This window comes from Oncorhynchus nerka, linkage group LG25, assembly GCF_034236695.1.
Source record: "Oncorhynchus nerka isolate Pitt River linkage group LG25, Oner_Uvic_2.0, whole genome shotgun sequence".
Lineage (NCBI taxonomy): Eukaryota > Metazoa > Chordata > Actinopteri > Salmoniformes > Salmonidae > Oncorhynchus > Oncorhynchus nerka.
This window is the reverse complement of record NC_088420.1, coordinates 19,585,620-19,605,533: the sequence shown is the minus strand read 5'-3', so window position 1 is coordinate 19,605,533 and position 19,914 is coordinate 19,585,620. Positions and strand designations below refer to the sequence as shown.

General features: G+C 43.2%; 1 protein-coding gene across 5 annotated transcripts in view; it reads right to left on the bottom strand.

Moving 5' to 3' along the window:
• Positions 1 to 19,914, bottom strand: part of pde4cb (phosphodiesterase 4C, cAMP-specific b) — a 154,867-nt gene that overhangs the window by 13,298 nt on the left and 121,655 nt on the right. For 4 of the 5 annotated variants that reach the window (XM_029633768.2, XM_065009642.1, XM_065009643.1 and 1 more), the window contains 8 exons: positions 14,515 to 14,706; positions 13,434 to 13,470; positions 13,105 to 13,234; positions 12,110 to 12,222; positions 4,659 to 4,752; positions 1,480 to 1,655; positions 960 to 1,058; positions 581 to 745 (listed from right to left, as the gene is read on the bottom strand). In XM_029633768.2, the coding sequence (XP_029489628.2) occupies positions 581 to 745; positions 960 to 1,058; positions 1,480 to 1,655; positions 4,659 to 4,752; positions 12,110 to 12,222; positions 13,105 to 13,234; positions 13,434 to 13,470; positions 14,515 to 14,706 (1,006 nt within the window). Of the gene's footprint in view, positions 1 to 580; positions 746 to 959; positions 1,059 to 1,479; positions 1,656 to 4,658; positions 4,753 to 12,109; positions 12,223 to 13,104; positions 13,235 to 13,433; positions 13,471 to 13,732; positions 13,948 to 14,514; positions 14,707 to 19,914 lie in introns of those variants that run through there. The other variant, XM_029633770.2, reaches the window with a different exon arrangement.

Genomic DNA, 19,914 nt, shown 5'->3' with positions numbered 1-19,914 from the left:
CCAAGCCATAAGACTCCCGAAGAGCTAATCAAATGGCTACCCAGACTATTTGCATTGCCCCCCCCCCCCCCCCACGCTCCTGCTACTCTGTTATTATCTATGTATAGTCACTTTAATAACTCTACCTACATGTACATATTACCTCAATTACCAAGACACAGGACATTGACTCTGTACCGGTACCCCTGTATAAAGCCCCACTATTGTAATGTACTGCTGCTCTTTAATAATTTGTTATTCTTGTCTCTTACTTTTCTTTGTATTTTCTTAAAACTGCATTGTTGATTAAGGGTTTGTAAGTACGCATTTCACTGTAAGGTTTACACATGTTGTATTCGGTGCATGTGACGTATACAATTTGATTTGAAGTATTACTAAGTATTAACACGTAGCGTGGGGACATTCTATTCACCTCATATTTTCTTTCTATACCATGAACAAACCCCTTCTACCTCAATATGCACTGATAAACTTGATCAAATCCAAAGATATGCACAGGGCACGTCTACCAACTAGATTATAATATAGAATATGGCTGGACATCATCCTTTAATCTTCCTCATAATGGAGTTTTCCATACCTCCAGGGCAGGGGTGGAGAGGAGAACGTGGGTGGACTGTACCACGTCGGCAGCGTGGATGTTGTTGTGGTAGGCCACGTCGGCGTGGTAGTGGTCCTCCAGGGTCATCATGAAGGTGATGAAGGTGTCGGCTGGGATCTTAAAGTTTTTCAGCAGCTCTCGCTCCTGAGGTAGGGCAGCAACAGAAACCAGGATCACAAGAGTAGAGCAAATATGTAACAAACGTTTGGTAAAGTATTGAAGTGTATTTGGGGTAGCCCTGACCGGGACTCAAACCCTTGGCCATTACACCAAGATTCAAATGTCTTGGAAGGAATGCTACATTTGGCTGCTGTAATGTACAAACAGAAGAGATGCATTTGGAATTGGAGACTCATACCTGGAAAATGGAGTACATGACCACTGTCAAAGGCCGATTCCCAGAGTATTCAGCGATCTTGAAAATATCTAGACCCCATCTGTTGATCTCCTCAAATTCCTTGAACCACAACACAATAAAGTGAGAAAAAGTCTGATATGGTAATTAAGCAGAATTGTATTTAATAAATAAGAAATATTCAACTTTTTTTAACATGCATAACAAAAGATATGAGAATGGCACAAAAAGTATAATACTTTTCCCATTGCGGTCCTCCAGATGACGTGACAAGTTTGGCAATAATACTTCACTGACATTATATTACAACATTAAAGGCCAAGCAATAAGCATTAAAGTAACTTAGCCATTCTTCAGTGTGACAATGTGCACCTGTCTGTGTAAGTATGTGTGTCTGTGTGTGTGTGTCTGTGTGTGTGTGTGTGTGTGTGTGTCTGTGTCTGTGTGTGTGTGTGTGTGTGTGTGTGTGTGTGTGTGTGTGTGTGTGTGTGTGTGTGTGTGTGTGTGTGTGTGTGCCGCCCACCGTGGCCAATAAGCCCTCCTGGAGGGTGGTGACCCCGAAACGGGGGATCTGGGTGGGGGTGAGGCTGGGGCTGAGGGCAGGCTTCTTCACTGCAACGATCTGGGACATGGGCCTCTTCTTCTTCTTGTCTTTCTCCTTAGGAGGCCCAGACATAATCTCCACATCATGCTGCTTTTCTACAGACAGAGAGAGCGAGAGGGAGAAGAGAGAGAGACAGAAGAGAGAGAGACTGAAAAAAATACATGCCCATTGGACTGTGGCTGTGTTGGTGTTAGGAGGGGAGCCCTGACTATTTGCCAGCTAGTAAGGCAGGCAGATTATTTATTTTATTTCAACTAATATATAGGAGGAGTAGCAACCTGTCATTCATGTTATGAGCCCCACCTATTTAGCAAAAAATAATAATACGTGTCACATGTCAGTTTGCAAACAATGTAAAAAATATAATAATTTTGTTAATAAAGCTGCATACAAACATGGTCCTTTTTTGCTTCAGCCTAGCTCAGTGCTTTCTGTGGTGGTGGTGCAAGCCAGCAGAATATACAGAACGTAGGGTTTGGTAATGTTCTCTAGTTGCGCCGTAATTGGTTCAGTTTTCTGTCACTCATGGGGACACTACTTCACCGCAAAATCTATGAGTGGAGCTCAACAATTCAAGCCCCTTGGATGCTGCCATAGATTTACATTAGACATGCCCATCCAAGAAGCCTCAAGGTAATTGGCCACAGAAAAAATGAAGTCAAATCACATTATATCTACCGTAGCTTTGATTAGACTGATTAGACATACTTTCAAAATCTTAGCTAGCAAGCTAGACAAGCAGTCATCATCATGAATCAAATTGACAATCTACTGGAAAATCCCTTTCAATCCTTGTCATATGAAGAGAAATTATAAATAAAACGTATCGGTGCTCATCAGCCATCAACATTACACAACAACTTGGAAATCGCTAATTCAACAATGAGTGGTTTGGAAGGAATCAGTGGCTAACTGCAAGCATTGCAAAGCAATCACTAGCCTGCTATTCTGTGGAGAGGGTGGGTGGTCTAAGTTTTGGTTTAAGGGTCTCTTTTCCAAGATTAAAAGAATAAACATGCAACACCATGGGCCAGAAAATGTTGAATACACTGGCCATGCTGTCAATCCAGCATGACTTCTGTCGTGTTCAAAACAACTGGAAACTCTGAACTGGGAAACCTCAGACTTCAGTGAGTTTAAAATAACTGGAAACTCAGGAAAAGAATTAGCTCTGACTGAGAAAATACGTTTTGAACGATCATCCAAGTCGGGAACCCTGGCCTTTTTCTAGAGCTCCGACCTGAAGATAACTGACGTCATGATTCAACCTTGTTCTTTTCCGAGCTTCCAGTTATCTTGAAAGCACCATAAACCCAGAGAATACCAGACTTTACTGACAAAATTTGCCCACAAGAAGGACCGTCGGGCCACCATCCCGTTCAAGTGAGCACAGCTCAACAAGGTGAGTCCAAAAATTTATTGTATGCTGCTGCATATATTATGTTATATGCCAGGGAGATAGTATTACTTTCTTAGCTGCTGTATACATACGTGTTTGTTGTGTAGTGAGCTGTTAGTAGCCCGTGTGCCTCACCCTAATAATTTGGTCCCTTTACCCTCATAACGTAGCCTACTGTTCTGACTTAGTGGTGCACATATAGCCTATAACCGTTTTTTGAGAAATGTAATCATCAAATATTTGTAAGAGCTTTCCTTGTCTGCTTATATTCCCCCTTAATTTATCCTACAGTTCTGACTTGGTGTACAGGGAGAATACTGTAAGAACGACCCATGTTCTGAATTTTGTCGCTGTATATTTCAAAAGTGCTGAACAAATAGTTATATTGACCACATCCGTCTTTGCTCGCTCATTAATGTCTTAATCAAAATTACAGATGGCCTCTTATCCACTCATCGTTCCCTTAGGCCGTAGTTTGTACATCTCAATTGTCAGTAGAAACCACATTTGTTTAGGCAAGTCAGCCATATCAGCTATGTTTTTTAAAAAGGCAGTAAATGAGGCTGAATTAACTGTTTTGCTGCCAGTGGTAAGGATTCACCCCATGGTGCTGAAAAGAAAGCTCTGCTGTTGGGACATCTTTATGTAGGCCCTAACAGTTTATGGGCACCGTTTGTCACCGTTATAGAGCAATTCATGTATTGTTATGTTTTGTAGTCGCTTAGCTGCAACAAGATTTACATGCTAGACACTGAAAACTAAAGAAAATTAACAGTTGATTAACAGCTAATCTAAGATATTTCCACCACAAATCAAGTGAGAAATCAATTAAACTAGTACTAGGAATACTGCTTCAACTGATAACTCTCCAGCAAATGTCATCTCTCAACCAATAATGACTCCTGGTAGTCAGACAGTGGCAAATATGAGAAGACAGATCATAATCCCAGATCCGAAGCATGCAAATATCATTACGAGGACACACAATCTGCCACCACACCACATCAAGTGAAGCGGTCTCACCAATCTCTCAATATTTCCTTTTCCTTTCACCCAAAGCCATAGTTCTCCTTTCTGATTCCAGCCAACGTCAAAACAAACCAAATCATGTCAAATGGACATCTATTTTCAGGCTCCATTTTCTCTCAAGCATTTTGGTGAAGCTCCATTCCGCCACAATATCAGTGGTATTGAGGTATTGACGCAAAAGGCAGTCTAATAATATTACCGTCTCCATGGCAACGCCAGACAACATGTCCAGGAATGCCTTGCCGCCTGCTTCCGTTGGAAGCCCTTCTCTTTCCTCTAACATGCTGGCTAATAGGCCAGCAGACATGCATGACAAATGCCAAGTTTTGCAACCACATACTACATGATGTCATGCAGTATGTATGTTGGCCTGTTCACTACTCCAACTAATTATATACAAAACATGCTGAAGTAATTTTGTAAGTATATTTTAATTCATAATGCATTATAAGCACATGTATAATGCCTTATGAGCTATGCATAATAATACAAAACATAGGCACTGCTCATAAACATCTATGACTACATTTGTAGAGCTGTATAATGCCCTATAAAGCGAATAAATATTGTATTTATGTACCAACTTTTGAGCAGGATGAATGCTTTACATCAATTCTTATTTGATAGTAGGGTCTAAAGGAACCATACTTAGAGTGCTGTTGTCACTCACCTAAGAAAGTGTTGGCGATAAACTCTGAGACTTGGTTTCCTGACCGGCTGGTTTCTGACAACTGGGTGAGCTCTCTGTTCAACATCCTTTTGAACTGGGAAACAAGATCAGACACAACGACAAGCATCAGTGACACAAGTTCATACATGGAAATACAGTGGGGAAAGTAGAACATACAGTTGAAGTCGGAAGTTTACATACACCTTAGCCAAATACCCTTTAACTCAGTTTTTCACAATTCCTGACATTTAATCCTAGTAAAAATTCTCTGTCTTAGGTCAGGTAGGATCACCACTTCATTTTAAGAATGTGAAATGTCATAATAATAGCAGAGAATGATTTATTTCAGCTTTTATTTATTTCATCACATTCCCAGTGGGTCAGAAGTTTACATACACTCAATTAGTATTTGGTAACATTGCCTTTAAATTGTTTAACTTGGGTCAAACATTTCAGGTAGCCTTCCACAAGCGTCCCACAAATAAGTTGGGTGAATTTTGTGGTGTAACTTAGTCAGGTTGGAAGGCCTCCTTGCGCGCACACGCTTTTTCAGTTCTGCCCAGAAATGTTCTATAGGGTTGAGGTCAGGGATTTGTGATGGCGACTCCGATACCTTGACTTTGTTGTCCTTAAGCCATTTTGCCACAACTTTGGAAGTATGCTTGGGGTCATTGCCCATTTGGAAGACCCATTTGCGACCAAGCTTTAACTGATGTCTTGAGGTGTTGCTTCCACGTAATTTTCCATCCTCATGATGCCATCTATTTTGTGAAGTGCACCAGTCCCTCCTGCAGCAAAGCACCCCCACAACATGATGCTGCCACCCCCGTGCTTCACAGTTGGGATTGTGTTCTTCGGTTTGCAAGCCTCCCCCTTATTCCTCCAAACATAACGATGGTCATTATGTCCAAACAGTTCTATTTTTGTTTCATCAGACCAGAGGACATTTCTCCAAAAAGTACAATCTTTGTGTTTTGCATCTTCACAACGTCCTTTGTTGTTGTTATGGGATTGATTTGCACTTTTCGAACCAAAGTACGTTCATCTCTAGGAGACAGAACACGTCTCCTTCCTGAGTGGTATGACGGCTGCGTGGTCCCATGGTGTTTGTACTTGCGTACTGTTGTTTGTACAGATGAACGTGGTATCCTTCAGGCATTTGGAAATTGCTCCCAAGGATGAACCAGACTTGTGGAGGTCTACAATTTTTTTTCTGAGGTCTTGGCTGATTTCTTTTGATTTTCCCATGATGTCAAGCAAAGAGTTTGAAGGTAGGCCTTGAAATACATCCACAGGTACACCTCAAATTGACTCAAATGATGTCAATTACCCTATCAGAATCTTCTAAAGCTATGACATAATTTTCTAGAATTTTCCAAGCTGTTTAAAGGCCCAGTCAACTTAGTGTATGTAAACTTCTGACCCACTGGATTTGTGATACAGTGAATTATAAATGAAATAATCTGTCTTTAAACAATTGTTGGAAAAATTACTTGCGTCATGCACAAAGTAGATGTCTTAACCGACTTGCCAAAACTATAGTTTATTAACAAGAAATTTGTGGAGTGGTTGAAAAATGAGTTTTAATGACTCCAACCTAAGTGTATGTAAACTTCCGACTTCAACTGTACTACAGTAGAAAAAGTGTACCAGCAGTAAAGTTCCTATCATAATATGTGGAAAATTTGAAATTAACAAAACCAAATGAGAGTTCAAAATGGCAATAAACTAGATTTTTGAATTCTGTTTGGTGTGATTTTTCACACCACACTCAAGTGTCAGGAGTAACTAACAAGTAAATAATATGACAGTAGTGATTTCCTTGATCCCCATCATACTGAATAACATGTCAGGTTATAGAAAAAGTCAAGTGTAACATGGGATATCAATAGAGTAACAGTAGTCAATTATATCAATAAGACCAGAAAATGAATCCAAAAATATGTATTTAAAACAAAATAATCATTCACTTCTTTCATGACACAACCTCATACCCTAGTCTATTCAGTGCATCACACTGGAGGGCACAAGGACTGGAACAGTGTTTTCAGCTGGGCTCGAACCGTTATGTAATCACTAACTGAACATAGCAGGCCTAAAAGAATCGGCTGAAACTAAATCCCTTACATACTGGTCTTGACCAGATAAAAAAAAGCTGTAGGGTTCTCTTCTGCACTGTTCAACCAATCCAGTATATGTGGAGGAGGAGTTAAGATGGAGCATCGCCTTGTTGACACCCAAAAGCAGAAGTCGAGTCCCAGGCTCTCTTTCCATTTCCCCTGTTGATGGGGACTCGGCAGAGGCTATGTAATCAGACACGTGGGTAGGGGACAAACCACAGTATACACTCTTAAAGGAGACATATCATGTACACACACAGACATACAGGAAGGAACAGGTAGAGTACTCAGAGATTTGTAATCACACTCACACACATACACCCAATGGAACAGGCATGTGTGTACACACACAGGCATGTGTAGACTGAATAATATGCAGTTTTATCAAATCTCACTGACATAATATGCAAAATCACTGACATCCAAATACATACTGTGTCCTACAGTACACCAAAGCACACTTCTTGTCATCCAGTTAAGAAGTTTGCACTGAGATAACAGAAAATGACATCCTGACACACACGTTCCCGTGCACTCAACGGTATGAATGTCCAAAACATAGAAAGCAAAGTGACGTAGGGCATTCCAGTGGACACATGTTGAATGTAAAAAACAAAGACGAGTGACCAGCAGAAACCAACTTTGTTGAATAAAATCCAGTAGCAGATTGTACAGGTCTATTTTTGAGTTATTTCACCTTTATTTACCAGGTAGGCCAGTTGAGAACAAGTTCTCATTTACAACTGCGACCTGGCCAAGATAAGCAAAGCAGTGCGACACAAACAACACAGAGTTACACATGGAATAAACAAACATACAGTCAATAATAATAAAAATCTATATACAGGGTGTGCAAATGAGGAAGATTAGGGAGGTAATACAATACATAGGCTGTAGTGGCGAAGTACTTACAATTTAACAATTAAACACTGGAGTGATAGATGTGCAGAAGATGAATGTGCAAGTAGAGATACTGGGGTGAAAAGGAGCAAAGACCTTATAAATAACAATATGGGGATGAGGTAGTTGGATGGGCTATTTACAGATGGGCTATGTACAGGTACAATGATCTGTGAGCTGCTCTGACAGCTGGTGCTTAAAGTTAGGAGTCTCCAGCTTCAGTGATATTTGCATTTTGTTCCAGTCATTGGCAGCAGAGAATTGGAAGGAAAGGCGGCCAAACGAGGAATAGGCTTTGGGGGTGACTAGTGAAATATACCTGCTGGAGCGCATGCTATGGGTGGGTGCTGCTATGGTGACCAGTGAGCTGAGATAAGGCGGGGCTTTACCTAGCAAAGACTTCTAGATGACCTGTAGGTTTAGCAACGAATATGAAGCAAGAGCTAGCTAACGAGAGCCTACAGGTCGCAGTGGTGGGTAGTGTATGGGGCTTTGGTGACAAAACGGACGGCACTGTGATAGACTACATCCAATTTGCTGAGTAGAGTGTTGGAGGCTATTTTGTAAATGACATCGCAAAGTCAAGGATCGGTAGGATAGTCAGTTTTACGAGGGTATGTTTGGCAGCATGAGCAAAGGATGCTTTGTTGCAAAATAGGAAGTTGATTCTAGATTTAATTTTTGATTGGAAATGCTTAATGTGAGTCTGGAAGGAGAGTTTACAGTCTAACCAGACACATAGGTATTTATAAATGTCCACATATTCTAAGCGAGAACCGTCCAGAGTAGTAATGCTGCACGGCGTGCAGCGATCTGTTGAAGAGCATGCATTTAGTTTGACTTGTATTTAAGAACAGTTGGAGGCCACGGAAGGTTTTATGGCATTGAAGCTCGTCTGGAGGTAACACAGTGTCCAAAGAAGGGCCAGAAGTATAAAGAATGGTGTTGTCTGTGTAGAGGTGGATCAGAGAATCACCAGCAGCAAGAGCGACATCATTGATGTATACAGAGAGAAGAGTCGGCCCAAGAATTGAACCCTGTGGCACTCCCATAGAGACTGCCAGAGGTCCGGACAACAGGCCCTCCGATTTGACACACTGAACTCTGTCTGAGAAGTAGTTGGTGAACCAGGCGAGGCAGTCATTTGAGAAACCAAGGCTGTTGAGTCTGCTGATGAGAATGTGGTGATTGACAGAGTCGAAAGTCTTAGCCAGGTCGATGAAGACGGCTGCACAGTATTGTCTTTTATCAATGGTGGTTATGATATCGTTTAGGACCTTGAGCGTGGCCGAGGTGCACCCATGACCAGCTCGGAAACCAGATTGCATAGCGGAGAAGGTACGGTGGGATTCAAAATGGTCGGTGATCTGTTTGTTTGCTTGGCTTTTGAAGACCTTAGAAAGGCAGGGTAGGATAGATATAGGTCTGTAACAGTTAGGGTCTAGAGTGTCTCCACCTTTGAAGAGGGGGATGACTGCGGCAGCTTTCCAATCTTTGGGGATCTCAGATGATACGAAAAAGAGGTTGACAGTGTTTCCTAGCCTCAGTGCAGTGGGCAGCTGGGAGGAGGCGCTCTTATTCTCCATGGACTTTACAGTCTCTATCCAATGAGTTTCATCACAAACTGACAGTCCTTACGTCCCAGATTGAAAGAGATCAAACAGCAATCAGCCAAAGACGAGGCTTCGTTGTAGCTCTGAGCTTAGTAAGTGGGACGGGCAGTGGAGGTTAAGGGGACAGAGACAGTACAGCTAGGTGCAGAGCACCAGAGCACATGGCTGACTGCTGCTCCATCCTCACACTCTCAACGTGAGTGTGAGTGAGTGAGTGAGTGAGTGAGTGAGTGAGTGAGTGAGTGAGTGAGTGAGTGAGTGAGTGAGTGAGTGAGTGAGAGAGAGAGAGAGAGAGAGACTTGTCCTAAAGCCACTCCTGCGTTGTTTTGGCAGTGTGCTTAGGGTCGTTGTCTTGTAGATTGATTGTGGACTACAGGAAAAGGAGGACCAATCACGCCCCCATTCTCATCGACCGGGCTGTAGTGGAGCAGGTTGAGAGCTTCAAGTTCCTTGGTGTCCACATCACCAACAAACTAACATTGTCCAAGATAGTCGTGAAGAGGGCAAAACAAAACCTATTCCCCCTCAGGAGACTGAAAAGATTTGGCATGGGTCCTCAGATCCTCAAAAGGTTCTACAGCTGCACCATTGAGAGCATTGTGATGGGTTGCACCACTGCTCGGCCTCTGACCGCAAGGCACTAGGTTAGTGCGTACGGCCCAGTATATCACTGGGTCCAAGTTTCCTGCCATCCAGGACCTCTATACCAGGCGGTGTCAGAGGAAGGCCCTAAAAATTGTCAAAGACTCCAGCCACCCTAGTCATACACTTTTCTCTCTGCAACCGCACGGCAAGCGGTATCAGAGCGCCAAGTCTAGGTCCAAGAGGCTTCTAAACAGCTTCTACCCCCAAGCCATAAGACTCCTGAACATCTAATCAAATGGCTACATCAAATGACTATTTTAAACTGCTGCTACTCTGTTATTATCTATGCACAGATATTGTCTGTGAGTGCCACAGAACTAATGCTACAAGCGAAACCAAGATGAAATTTCATACAGGAAGTGCGCCAGATTTTGAATGCGCTGTGTTCCAATGTCTCCTTATATGGCTGTGAATGCGCCAGGAATGAGCCTACACTTTCTGTCGTTTCCCCAAGGTGTCTACAGCATTGTGACGTATTTGTAGACATATCATTGGAAGATTGACCATAAGAGACTACATTTACCAGGTGTCCGCTTGGTGTCCTCCGTCGAAATTATTGCGTAATCTCCAGCTGCATGCATTTTTCCATTTGGTTCAGAGGAGAAACCAAACTGCCACGAATGATTTATCATCGAATAGATATGTGAAAAACACCTTGAGGATTGATTCTAAACATTGTTTGCCATGTTTCTGTCGATATTATGGAGTTAATTTGGAAAAAGGTTTGGCGTTGTAATGACTGAATTTTCGGGGTTTTTTCTTAGCCAAACGTGATGAACAAAACGGAGCGATTTCTCCTACACAAATAATCTTTTTGGAAAAACTGAATATTTGCTATCTAACTGAGAGTCTCCTCATTGAAAACATCCAAAGTTCTTCAAAGGTAAATTATTTTATTTGAATGCTTTTCTTGTTTTTGTGAAAATGTTGCCTGCTGAATGCTAGGCTTAATGCTATGCTAGCTATCAATACTCTTACACAAATGCTTGTGTAGCTATGGTTGAAAAGCATATTTAGAAAATCTGAGATGACAGTGTTGTTAACAATAGGCTAAGCTTGTGAGCCAATATATTCATTTCATTTCATTTGCGATTTTCATGAATAGTTAACATTGCGTTATGGTAATGAGCTTGAGGCTATGATTACGCTCCCGGATACGGGATTGCTCGACGCAAGAAGTTAATAACTCTACCTACGTGTACATATTACCTCAATTACCTTGACTAACCAGTGCCCCTGCACACTGACTCTGTACCGGTATCCCCTGTATATAGCCTCGCTAATGTTATTTTACTGCTGCTCTTTAATTATTTGTTACTTTTATTATTATTTTGGGGGAGGTATTTTTCTTAAAACTGAATTTTGGTTAAGGGCTTGTAAGTAAGCATTTCACTGTAAGGTGAAATGTTGTATTCTGCTCATGTGACAAATACAATTTGGTTAGATTTGTTGGAAGGTGAACCTTCGCCCGGTTCTTTGGTCCTGAGCGCTTTGGAGCAGGTTTTCATCAAGGATCTCTCTGTACATTGCTCCGTTCATCTTTCCCTCGATCATGACTAGTCTCCCAGTCCCTACCTCTGAAAAACCTCCCCACAGCATGATGCTGCCACCAGCATTATTCAATTTAAGAATGATGGAGGCCACTGTGTTCTTGGGAACCTTCAATGCTGCAAAACAGTTTTGGTACCCTTCCCCAGATCTGTGCCTAGACGCAATCCTGTCTCGGCGCTCTACGGACAATTCCTTCGACCTCACGGCTTGGTTTTTGCTCTGACATGCACTGTCAACTGTGGGACCTGACATAGACAGGTGTGTGCCTTTCCAAATCCAATCTATTGAAGAAACATCAAGGATGATCAATGGAAACAGGATGCACCTTTGCTCAATTTTGAGTCTCATAATGTAAAAAACTTGTGCAAATCTACATTTTTTTATTTTTTATTATAAAACTTCAAAAATGTCTAAAAAACTTTTTTCGCTTTGTCATTTATATTTAATACATTTAAAAAAAAGAATGTAACGTAACAAAATGTGGAAAAAGTTATTTTCCGAATGCACTGTAGATGGAGATTAGATTTTTCATTAACCAGACCTATATCTTTGCTATTCTTCAAGCAATCATTCCCAGGTTTTTACAGTAGATGAGGCTCAGTTCAAATGCAACGCAGCTCACCTTGTTGGAAGCCATCTCACTGACTGAGTGACGGGTCTGCAGGGTCTCCAGCTGGTCCAGACACCAGTCCAGCTCCTCCAGCGTCTCCATGGCCAGCTTCTGGTAGGGCTCGTCTGAGGGGGTCAAAGGTCAGACTACTGTTAAAGCCCTGAGAGAGCGTTTGTTCTGATCTCTGCTGCTAAAAAAATACATTAAAACTTAAAGAATTTCAGTGAGCGCGGTTTTTCCTTTTCTTCAATTAAAAGCCCATCAGAGACCATCCATTCCAGAACCTAGACTTACCAGACTGAGACCCAGATCCAAATCTTCAAACAAGGCCCATTCAGTAGTGATCACTTTCTCTTTATTTTACCATAGTCCCATTGTCAAGGACTGTTCTCCTGTGGTCAGTTATCAGGCCCCACCAGACTGTATTTTTTTTCTAATTTTACCTTTATTTAACTAGGCAAGTCAGTTAAGAACAAATTATTATTTGCAATGACATCCTAGGAACAGTGGGTTAACTGCCTTGTTCAGGGGCAGAGTGACAGAATTTTACCTTGTCAGCTCGGGGATTCGATCTTGCAACCTTTCGGTTACAAGTCCAACGCTCTCACCACTAGGCTACCTGCCGTCCCAAAATCACTGGACAGAAGTCTGTGTGAGGTCTTTCACTTCGAGTCACTAACGTCTAATGCAAGCTCTGTTTTTAAATCAAGATTGGTTCCATTTCAAACCAGAGACTATAAAACTCATTGTGTTGAATGTATGCCTTTTCGTTGTCCTCTTCACATTCTCACTGCACTGCCCTTATCAATGTAAAGCTGACAGATTACAATAACAGAAATTGTGGCAGTAGCATCAAACAAATCTTATGTAGGTCTGTATTTTCAGTTCTTGAGAACTTGTTATTTTTACAGGGTGAAGCAGACACTAGGGAACAAGAATCGGCACAACAGGCAAATTCTTGTTGTGAAGTCATGTAAGAGGTAAGATCAGATGAGTACAATATTGACCTGTTATGCTTGACTTGGTGTGGGTAGTTATGGAGGGAGGGTTGCTGCCTGATGGCCGCCTGTTGGGCCGATCTTGCAGATGAGTTATGTAGGCAAAATTGCTTCTGACTGTTCGGAGACTGGCAAGCACCTAAAGAGAAAGGTTGGAGGGTAGTGTTATGTTGCATTATGACCTTCAAATTAATTTCCAACGCTCAACATCAGGAATTCATACCAACACACACACACACACACACACACACACACACACACACACACACACACACGAGAGGGAGAGAGAGAGAGAGAGAGAGAGAGAGAGAGAGAAAAAGCATGAACATAGCACTGACCTGTGCAAATGGTGTCACAATCATGTCTTCTCCATGTCTGAAATGACAGAATAAAAAACAACAACACTTGGTTAGATACGAAACCTTCAACCAACAGGTGAAGAACAGAATATCAGCATCTTAAAAGGTTAATATTAATATAAAATACATATAATGGGGCTCTATGGTACTCAATGGGCATCTTAACTGCAACCTGAACACCCTCATGTCCTGCATCAGTTAACACATTGGACACAGAGAGAAAACAAGTCACATGCACACAACTGACTGTGGGAGAACCCTGGGAAAACAGACATTACCTTTTGGAACTGTGCTGTGGGGGAATCATCATGCACATAATGTGTTGTCTTGGGGTCAAGCCTTTCGGTGGTTAAGATAATAGGCCTCAGGCTATTCATGCAGCACACATACAGTAGCAGGCTCAACTCAGATGCAAGGACTGTGGGGCTTTTCTTTTTGGGATGGTTTGGGAGGAAAGGGGCTGAGGGGCGTGTATGTATGGGTGGGGTGGTGTTCAGCAGGAGGGTGTGGGGGGGTTAAGGGGTTGGTGAGTGGAGGAAGTGTCTGAAACCTGCAAGCGAAGTGGAACAGTCCTTAAAGGGGAAGTAAAAAAGAAAACATTGGTCACGCTCGTCTCTCACCGCGGCAGCCAACCAACTTCCCAGTGCTTCAAGCCCTCTTCCCTTTAAAGACATAGAGAGTCCAGTGACTAAACTAAACATGGGTAAAATAACCTCCAGAAACAAACATCAACAAATCAAGACTGTTAGACTTAATTCAATTGACTTTAAGGTTGAGTCTTTAGGGAAATCTGTGGAATCATAGTTGAAGGGTTAGCTATGTCATTATAAATATGGAGAGAGTAAGTGAAGTATTGGTAAGTGAAATATCAGGGGTGGGGCAGAGCAACAAAGAGGCAAAGAGAGAGACAGGACAGAAACAGCAACATAGTGAGTGAGAAAGAGAGAGGGAGAGAATGAGAGAGAGAGAGATGGGGAAAAAGAGAGAGGGGAAGAAGAAAATGACCTGGAGAAGGTGTAAGGAGGAGGATCACACATCACATTGGTCCAATGCTACTTACAGCTCACTGGCCGTGGAGGAGTTGCGGGACGTGGCTTTGGGCGAGAGGTCGAAATCTGAGTCGGAGCGATAGAGGAAGGACTCGCGGCGCTGGCTGTGGGGGTAGTTGGCCTGTAGGACCAGGCCAGAGATAGGGCTGACCTGGGGGTCCAGGGGACTGCGCCCCACCGACATCCCATTCTCCACATCAAAGCTAGGGGGGAGAGAAGGGAGAGGCAGAAGGGTTGGATTCATGTTATGAGTGTCTTTCACAGAAAATAATGACAAGAGCCATCAACATCAAGGGAAGAGAAGGTAGAGAGAAGGCAAGATTCATGTTAATAGGTGTCTGGAGCAGCGGAGCAGGAAGACAGGACGACATTGTCATTCATTTATTGTGTACAGTATGATGTCAGAGTCAAATCAAATCGAATTTTATTTGTCACATACACATGGTTAGCAGATGTTAATGCGAGTGTAGCGAAATGCTTGTGCTTCTAGTTCCGACAATGCAGTGATAACCAACAAGTAATCTAACTAACAATTCCAAAACTACTGTCTTATACACAGTGTAAGGGGATAAAGAATATGTACATAAGGATATATGAATGAGTGATGGTACAGAGCAGCATACAGTAGATGGTATCGAGTACAGTATATACATATGAGATGAGTATGTAGACAAAGTAAACAAAGTGGCATAGTTAAAGTGGCTAGTGATACATGTATTACATAAGGATGCAGTCGATGATGTAGAGTACAGTATATACGTATGCATATGAGATTAATAATGTAGGGTAAGTAACATTATATAAGGTAGCATTGTTTAAAGTGGCTAGTGATATATTTACATCATTTCCCATCAATTCCCATTATTAAAGTGGCTGGAGTTGGGTCAGTGTCAATGACAGTGTGTTGGCAGCAGCCACTCAATGTTAGTGGTGGCTGTTTAACAGTCTGATGGCCTTGAGATAGAAGCTGTTTTTCAGTCTCTCGGTCCCAGCTTTGATGCACCTGTACTGACCTCGCCTTCTGGATGATAGCGGGGTGAACAGGCAGTGGTTCGGGTGGTTGATGTCCTTGATGATCTTTATGGCCTTCCTGTAACATCGGGTGGTGTAGGTGTCCTGGAGGGCAGGTAGTTTGCCCCCGGTGATGCGTTGTGCAGACCTCACTACCCTCTGGAGAGCCTTACGGTTGAGGGCGGAGCAGTTGCCGTACCAGGCGGTGATACAGCCCGCCAGGATGCTCTCGATTGTGCATCTGTAGAAGTTTGTGAGTGCTTTTGGTGACAAGCCGAATTTCTTCAGCCTCCTGAGGTTGAAGAGGCGCTGCTGCGCCTTCTTCACGACGCTGTCAGTGTGAGTGGACCAATTCAGTTTGTCTGTGATGTGTATGCCGAGGAACTTAAAACTTGCTACCCTCTCCACTACTGTTCCATCGATGTGGATAGGGGGTGTTCCCTCTGCTGTTTCCTGAAGTCCACAATCATCTCCTTAGTTTTGTTGATGTTGAGTGTGAGGTTATTTTCCTGACACCACACTCCGAGGGCCCTCACCTCCTCCCTGTAGGCCGTCTCGTCGTTGTTGGTAATCAAGCCTACCACTGTTGTGTCGTCCGCAAACTTGATGATTGAGTTGGAGGCGTGCGTGGCCACGCAGTCGTGGGTGAACAGGGAGTACAGGAGAGGGCTCAGAACGCACCCTTGTGGGGCCCCGTGTTGAGGATCAGCGGGGAGGAGATGTTGTTGCCTACCCTCACCACCTGGGGCGGCCCGTCAGGAAGTCCAGTACCCAGTTGCACAGGGCGGGGTCGAGACCCAGGGTCTCGAGCTTGATGACGAGCTTGGAGGGTACTATGGTGTTGAATGCCGAGCTGTAGTCGATGAACAGCATTCTCACATAGGTATTCCTCTTGTCCAGGTGGGTTAGGGCAGTGTGCAGTGTGGTTGAGATTGCATCGTCTGTGGACCTATTTGGGCGGTAAGCAAATTGGAGTGGGTCTAGGGTGTCAGGTAGGGTGGAGGTGATATGGTCCTTGACTAGTCTCTCAAAGCACTTCATGATGACGGAAGTGAGTGCTACGGGGCGGTAGTCGTTTAGCTCAGTTACCTTAGCTTTCTTGGGAACAGGAACAATGGTGGCCCTCTTGAAGCATGTGGGAACAGCAGACTGGTATAGGGATTGATTGAATATGTCCGTAAACACACCGGCCAGCTGGTCTGCGCATGCTCTGAGGGCGCGGCTGGGGATGCCGTCTGGGCCTGCAGCCTTGCGAGGGTTAACACATTTAAATGTCTTACTCACCTCGGCTGCAGTGAAGGAGAGACCGCATGTTTTCGTTGCAGGCTGTGTCAGTGGCACTGTATTGTCCTCAAAGCGGGCAAAAAAAGTTATTTAGTCTGCCTGGGAGCAAGACATCCTGGTCCGTGACTGGGCTGGGTTTCTTCTTGTAGTCCGTGATTGACTGTAGACCCTGCCACATGCCTCTTGTGTCTGAGCCGTTGAATTGAGATTCTACTTTGTCTCTGTACTGACGCTTAGCTTGTTTGATAGCCTTGCGGAGGGAATAGCTGCATTGTTTATATTCTGTCATGTTTCCGGTCACCTTGCCCTGATTAAAAGCAGTGGTTCGCGCTTTCAGTTTCACGCGAATGCTGCCATCAATCCACGGTTTCTGGTTAGGGAATGTTTTTATCGTTGCTATGGGAACGACATCTTCGACGCACGTTCTAATGAACTCGCACACCGAATCAGCGTATTCGTCAATATTTTTATCTGACGCAATACGAAACATGTCCCAGTCCACGTGATGGAAGCAGTCTTGGAGTGTGGAGTCAGCATGGTCGGACCAGCGTTGGACAGACCTCAGCGTGGGAGCCTCTTGTTTAAGTTTCTGTCTGTAGGCAGGGATCAACAAAATGGAGTCGTGGTCAGCTTTTCCGAAAGGGGGGCGGGGCAGGGCCTTATATGCGTCGCGGAAGTTAGAGTAACAATGATCCAAGGTTTTACCACCCCTGGTTGCGCAATCGATATGCTGATAAAATTTAGGGAGTCTTGTTTTCAGATTAGCTTTGTTAAAATCCCCAGCTACAATGAATGCAGCCTCCGGATAAATGGTTTCCAGTTTGCAAAGAGTTAAATAAAGTTCGTTCAGAGCCATCGATGTGTCTGCTTGGGGGGGGGGGGATATATACGGCTGTGATTATAATCGAAGAGAATTCTCTTGGAAGATAATGCGGTCTACATTTGATTGTGAGGAATTCTAAATCAGGTGAACAGAAGGATTTGAGTTCCTGTATGTTTCCTTCATCACACCATGTCTCGTTAGTCATGAGGCATACGCCCCTGCCACTCTTCTTACCAGAAAGATGTTTGTTTCTGTCGGCGCGATGCGTGGAGAAACCCGTTGGCTGCACCGCATCGGATAGCGTCTCTCCAGTGAGCCATGTTTCCGTGAAGCAGAGAACGTTGCAGTCTCTGATGTCCCTCTGGAATGCTACCCTTGCTCGGATTTCGTCAACCTTGTTGTCAAGAGACTGGACATTGGAAAGAAGAATGCTGGGGAGTGGTGCGCGATGTGCCCTTTTTCGGAGTCTGACCAGAAGACCGCCTCGTTTCCCTCTTTTTCGGAGTCGTTTTCTTGGGTCGCTGCATGCGATCCATTCCGTTGTCCTGTTTGTAAGGCAGAACACAGGATCCGCGTCGCGGAAAACATATTCTTGGTCGTACTGATGGTGAGTTGACGCTGATCTTATATTCAGTAGTTCTTCTCGACTGTATGTAATGAACCCTAAGATGACCTGGGGTACTAATGTAAGAAATAACACGTAAAAAAAACAAAAAACTGCATAGTTTCCTAGGAACGCGAAGCGAGGCGGCCATCTCTGTCGGCGCCTGAAGTCATGGAAGTCTGACAAGATTTGTGAATCAGAAATCATAAAAAAAACATTGACCAATCACTGCCAGCATCATTGCTAATACACAGTATATTGAGTATAAAAAATGAGCTGACTTAGTGATCTGCCACCCCAAACACCCATTACTCAAATCACACTAGCGTCAGCACTGACTTCACAACATACAGTACCAGTCAAATGTTTGGACACACCTACTCATTCAAGGGTTTTTCTTTATTTTTACCATTTTCTATATTGGAGAATAATAGTGAAGACAACTATAAAATAACACATATGGAATCATGTAGTAACCAAAAAAGTGTTACACAAATAAAAAATATTTTATATTTGAGATTTTTCAAAGTAGCCACCCTTTGCCTAGATGACGGCTTTGCACAAAAACACTTTTTTTGTTACTGCATGATTCCATATATGTTATTTCATAGTTTTGATGTCTTCACTATTATTCTACAATGTAGAAAATAGTAAAAATAAATAAAAACCCTTGAATGAGTAGGTGTCCAAACTTTTGACAGGAACTGTACATCATCAGTGCGTTCTTCCTCTCCCTCTTTCAGGCATGCCTATGGCACCTATCCACCCCTGCAGCCAGACCCTGACCTAAAAATATCAGGGTGATCAATCCATAGCCATCCAATCTCATAATAATGCTGACTTGGGGAACCTGTTTCCAGAGGCACGTCAGGCCCAGGAGGCTGCCAAGAACGCTGCAAGGATTCCCGTGTCTTGGTGTGATGTGTAGTTTCTTTGCGTAACACAGAAAACGCAGAATGTGAACAGCTAGAAAATACATTGAGGTCTGTTTGATGGATGAGTGGAATTCCACTTTCCTTTTCATATTTTAAGAATGTATTAAGACTAAGTTAGGAGATCAGAGGTGGAGAAAGGCAAGTGCGAGAAACAACGGGAAAGCTGGACGTGGGAATAGAACCCCAGTCTCTGGTGGGAAGTCGGATACACAACAGTATGTGTCAAGAACAGGGAGTGTTAATAATATTAAATACCATTTAGCAGACAATTTTATCCAAAGCGACTTATAGTCATCTATGCATACATTTTACGTATCGGACTTTGCACCAGCAAAGTATAGTTGATAGAGCAGTGACTTTACACATACAGCAGAAGTTCTAATAGTACATTACCCTCCTCCTTTAGGCTTACTAGTAATGTGACTATGTCTGATCAACTCCAGAAGAGAGTTGTTCCAGGGCGATGCCACAGTAAATGAGCAACAGCTGCAAGGTCGGGCTGAGGTGGAGTTGGAGAGAGTGGTTCTAAGAATAGCCCTCTATCATTGATGGGGGACATGTGAGAGGGCTATACATAGCCCAAAATATACTGCATGCCCCCTGGCTGGAGTCTCATATAATTACATTAGGCTGAGGCCCTCACCCCATACGGTACATACCCTTTCACTTTACTTCAAGTTCAACTCAAATCAATGTTTATTGGTGGTGTACACAGTTTAGCAGCTGTTCAAACTAGAATGGTCCAAACACACCA